The sequence below is a fragment of the Scylla paramamosain genome, chromosome 47 (genome assembly GCF_035594125.1).
Source record: "Scylla paramamosain isolate STU-SP2022 chromosome 47, ASM3559412v1, whole genome shotgun sequence".
Taxonomy (NCBI): Eukaryota; Metazoa; Arthropoda; class Malacostraca; order Decapoda; family Portunidae; genus Scylla; species Scylla paramamosain.
In genome coordinates, this window is record NC_087197.1 from 3,532,501 (window position 1) to 3,537,500 (window position 5,000).

A 5,000-nucleotide genomic window follows, 5' to 3' on the forward strand; every position below is an offset into this window, starting at 1 on the left:
TCGAGGGTTGTACTTATTCTACCCTGCTGTGTCCCCCCCCTTACTCCCAGCACCTCTCTCTCTCTCTCTCTCTCACTCTCCCTTCCTCTCTCGCATCAGACCAAGAGAGAGAGCGAGACACGAGAGGATACAAAATTACATCATCTCATATTTTATCGTTTTCTATGACGTACAAGCCACGCGGGGTCTTCTAAGGGGTGTATTAAAAATTATTATGCATTTATCCACCATTTTAGTACCCGAGGGATAAGGGGAAGGCGGGAAATAATCGAGAAATAAGGGTTTGTTTACATTATTCTAGTCGTGTCTAGCGGGAACTCGGCTACCCGTCCGCCATAACTCGTTCGGATATGTGAACCGTCCTTGGCTTCGTCTTAATACACCGCCCCCCACCACCCCTTCCCTTGCCTCCCCTCCCTCCCCGCGCCCTTATCGCCTTGTCTCGCCCTCGTATCTTACCTCCCCGTATCATTTAAGACTACTGTGCGTTAGAGTTCTCAGAAGATTAGAAAATAAATATGCTAATTTTTATATCAGCCTTTATCTTGAGAATTGAGATAGACGGGGACACAAGGGAACACAAAGGAAGGGCAAGTGTCAGCTGATCTGTTCTCTCTTGTGGAGTTGTGGTGAGAGAGAGAGAGAGAGAGAGAGAGAGAGAGAGAGAGAGAGAGAGAGAGAGAGAGAGAGAGAGAGAGAGAGAGAGAGAGAGAGAGAGAGAGAGAGAGAGAGAGAGAGAGAGAGAGAGAGAGAGAGAGAGCAGAATGAACTTAAAATCTAGACAAATAATTCTCTCTCTCTCTCTCTCTCTCTTGAGGTTGTGACTGGGTGATGGGTAAGAGAGGGGTGAGAGAGAGGGTGAAGGGGTGAGGGATGAGGGGTGTGATGGGATGTGAAAGAGGTAAGGAGTGGGTGAGAGAGGGTGAAAGAAAGGGTTGAAGGGATGAAGGTGAAGAGAAGGAAGAGAGGTAAGAAAAACTAAGGAGTAAAAAAGGAATGAAGAACTGAGAGAAGAAATGGAATGAAGGATAATTAAAGAAAAAAAGAGAAAAAAAGAATAATTGAGATAAATATGCAAAAAAAAAATTGAGTCACCTTCAGAGAGAGAGAGAGAGAGAGAGAGAGAGAGAGAGAGAGAGAGAGAGAGAGAGAGAGAGAGAGAGAAGAGCAACCACACTTACCAACACACCTGTACTCATAACACTTAATTACAGATGTGCATACACTTGTGCTGCCCCCCTCCCCCTCTCCCTCCCCAACACCCCCACTCCTCTCATCTTGACTCATATTTCTCCCCCCTCCCCTCTCCCCAATTGAACCCGTTAATCCCCCTCCCTTTCAGTAACACTCCTCTTCCTCCTCTTCCTTCTTCTTAATCTTCCTTTCATTTCTTCTTTTATTAGTTTTCTTAGTGCTTCTTTTCTTGTGGTTTTAGTTTGTTTACTACTACTACTACTACTACTACTACTACTACTACTACTACTACCACTACTACTACATCTTATTTTACCATTCTCTCTCTCTCTCTCTCTCCCCCCAATAATCTCCCCAACAGCAGGTCAAGTCCACGTTTGACACCCCAGTACGTCTGATGTCCACTTCACCCCAATACCTCACCCCCTGTCACCCCCACACACCCGCACCCCCTCACCTGACACATCAGCAGGGAACGTGACGAATGCGCACACACACACACACACACACACACACACACACACACACACACACACACACACACACACACACACACACACACAGAGGTGACTTTCAAATAGGAATGTTATTAATGATAGTAGTAGTAGTAGTAGTAGTAGTAGTAGTAGTAGTAGTAGTAGTAGTAGTAGTAGTAGTAGCAGCAGCAGCAGCAGCAATAATAATAATAATAATAATAATAATAATAATAATAACTATAAGAATAACACTGAAAAACAACAACAACAACAACAACAACAACAACAACAACAACAAGCAAACTAGAACCACAGGCATAACCTCACCCAGCCCCCTCTCTCCAACCCCCCTACCCCCTGCAACCCTACAAGTGCTAGACGCGTCACAACAACCAGGTCACGAGTCCAGTCAGTCACGCAAGGTCACGGGAGTCAAGGTCACGATATCAGGTTAGGTTAGGTCACGAGAGAGAGAGAGAGAGAGAGAGAGAGAGAGAGAGAGAGAGAGAGAGAGAGAGAGAGAGAGAGAGAGAGAGAGAGAGAGAAGCAAGGTGGCAACAGGTATCATGAAGAAGGACGAGGAGGAGGAGGAGGAGGAGGAGGAGGAGGAGGAGGAGGAGGAGGAGGAGGAGGAGGAGGAGGAGAACAGTACTCACCCCAACCCCACCCCCTACCCCCTCCAAAACCAGTCTGCGCCCCCACCTGGTATCCAGACCACCCCACCGGTTAGACATTACACCCCACCCGTCACCCCTCCACTCCCCTTCACCCCACGAATCACCCCACTAGTGACATCCTGCATTTTACCTAAAGCGAGTTGAGAAAGGGGTGAGGGAAGGGTGAGGAAGGGGTGAGGGAGGGGTGAGGGAAGGATTTGGGGTGAAAGAATAAGGGGAGATATGCCCTTCCTGTGTCAGAGAGAGAGAGAGAGAGAGAGAGAGAGAGAGAGAGAGAGAGAGAGAGAGAGAGAGAGAGAGAGAGAGAGAGAGAGAGAGAGAGAGAGAGAAACAATCCAATCTTGCTGTCTTCTGTTGCTTGTTGTGGAGGTGGGGGGTGATAAGAACCGGAGGTGACGGGGAGGTGGGGTGAGGGGGTGAGGAGTAAGGGGAGGTGGGGGTGAAGTATGTGACAGTTACCTAAGGGAGGGGGTGTGATGCTGGTGGTGGGGTGATGATTAGGGGGAAAAGGGGCGTGGCTGAAGGGGTGACAGTTATGGGGGGGGGGTTGTTGGGGTATGTGAGAGTGATGGGGTGTGGTGAGAGTGAGGGGGAGGTGAGGGAGAGGGTGGAGGAGTGAAAGGGGGTGTGGTAGAGAAGATAAAGGGGGGAGAGAGAGAGAGAGAGAGAGAGAGAGAGAGAGAGAGAGAGAGAGAGAGAGAGAGAGAGAGAGAGAGAGAGAGAGAGAGAGAGAGTAGGAGAGGTGCTGGTAGGAGTGAAGGCATGGGAGGAGGAGGAGGAGGAGGGGGCGTGGTGAGGGGCAGGGCAGGGCACGGGAGGATAGACACGGCGTGGCAGGGCGGGGGACCGGGTCTCGGGTCAGTAGGATGGCGGGCACGGGGGGTAGGATGCCGGGCAGGTGGGGGTAGGATGGCGGCAGGGTGGCAGGGTGATGGCAGGGCGGTAGGATGATAGGGTGATGGTATGGCAGCAGGGTGATGGCAGGGCAGGGCAGGGCAGGGCAGGGCAGGGCAGGGCAGGGGTGGGGTACTCACCTATATTGATGATCCTGATGTTCTCGTCTCGCTCCAGGAACTGCAGCGCCACGGACACGTTCTCCAGCTTCTGGCTCTTGAAGGTGGGCCGCTTGTTGTGCTTGGGCAGGTGCTTGCCGGACAGCACCTCGATGAGGGCGATGAGGCGCAGGCCGTCGCTCAAGTCAGTCTCGAGGTTGCCGATGTGCTTGGACACCTGCTTCAGATGCTCGTTGGCCCACCGCGTGAACGTGTTCTGCTGGATTCTCTTCCACTGCGCGTCCTCCGCTAACTCGCGCTCGGTGGCCGCCATCTCGTCCTCCTCCTCGCCCGCCTGGCAGTACTCTGGCGCACCTGGCCCGTACATCCTGAACACACCTGAGCCTCCTGCTGCTGCTGCGGTCACCGGGGGAGGGGCCTCGCCGGCCGGGGCGGGGCTTCGCTGCTATCGCCACCCACACCACACACTCGCTTCCCGCCAAATTCAAACGGCTGATGGACGTGTGTGAGTGTGAGCGTGCGTGTGTGTGTGCGGCGTTATGTTATGCTGCTGCAGCGGTGGGAGCGGCGGCGCGGGACGGCGCGGTGCGGGGCGGTGCGGCGCGGGGCGGTGTGGCTAGCGGCAGGGCGTGGCGGGGCGGGGGCGCATCACTGGTAATCCCGGAGTGGCCTCGCCCACCGGACACCACGGTCACCTTCCTGTGCGGCGGGCGGTGGTCGTGCGGCGCCTCCTCGCTGGTGGTGGTGGAGGTGCGGGAGGGCGTCACAGCATGACGGGCGCACCGCGGCGCTGCGTGCACTACACCTGAGGCCTCCACCAGACTGAGGCAGGAGCGGGTGGCTGGGCGGTGGGGCGGCGTGGTGGCGCGGCGCCAGACACACTCTAAAATAGCCCGTGTGCAGGCCGACCCACGCTTGCTGCCGCCGTGGCCGCAAGAATAGTGCCCGGGTACGTGTGTGTGCGTGCGTGTCTGCCTGCTGCTGGGTCCTGCCTGAAGGGGCCGCGGCAAGGCGTTAGCGGGATGCCTGACGGAGTCTGGCGTGGTGGGGCGCGGCGGGGCGGGACAGGCGAGGTGCGGCGCGGTGCGGGCGTGAGGGTGGCGGCGGGCGGCGCGGGCTGGGAGCGGGCGAGGAACACTGCCGTCTGTGGTCGCTGCTGGTGCGCGACTGGCGGCGGGCGGCGGGGCGGCTGTTCTGCCCAGGGGTCGTGTGTCAGTGGTCAGCGGGGGTGGGGGGGCGGGAAGGAGAGAAGAGCGAGAAGAGAGAGGGGAGGGAAAGGAGAAGGGGGGAGGCGCCAGGCTGGAGGCTCAAGATGAAGGAGGCGAGGGGAAGGGGGAGGGGGGACCAGGTGGGCACTCTCACCCCTCACACCCCACCACCCACAAACACGGCACCTCCACACGCCCACACGCCCTCACCCCCTCCACCACCCACGACCCACCCACCCACCCACTGCATCATCATCAAAACAGGGCCGCGGATAAACCTTCACTTGTGTGTCTGTTTGTATGTTCTTATTTGTAATCCCCCCTCCAGCCCCCGCCCCGCCCCGCCCCGCCCCGCACCCCAGTACACATCGAAGACGCCCCTTCACCCCAATAACCAAACCTAACGTTGCTGGGGGGCGAGGGAAGGGGTGT

At 56.1% G+C, this 5,000-nt stretch overlaps 1 protein-coding gene across 7 annotated transcripts in view; it reads right to left on the reverse strand.

Moving 5' to 3' along the window:
* LOC135095059 (filamin-A-like) overlaps positions 1-4,539 on the reverse strand; it is a 125,722-nt gene extending 121,183 nt beyond the window's left edge. For 6 of the 7 annotated variants that reach the window (XM_063995714.1, XM_063995712.1, XM_063995713.1 and 3 more), the window contains exon 1: positions 3,382-4,539. In XM_063995714.1, the coding sequence (XP_063851784.1) occupies positions 3,382-3,727 (346 nt within the window). In that variant the 5' untranslated portion in view covers positions 3,728-4,539. The remainder of the gene's footprint in view (positions 1-3,381) is intronic. The other variant, XM_063995715.1, reaches the window with a different exon arrangement.
* Between the last annotated feature and the right edge of the window lie 461 nt (positions 4,540-5,000).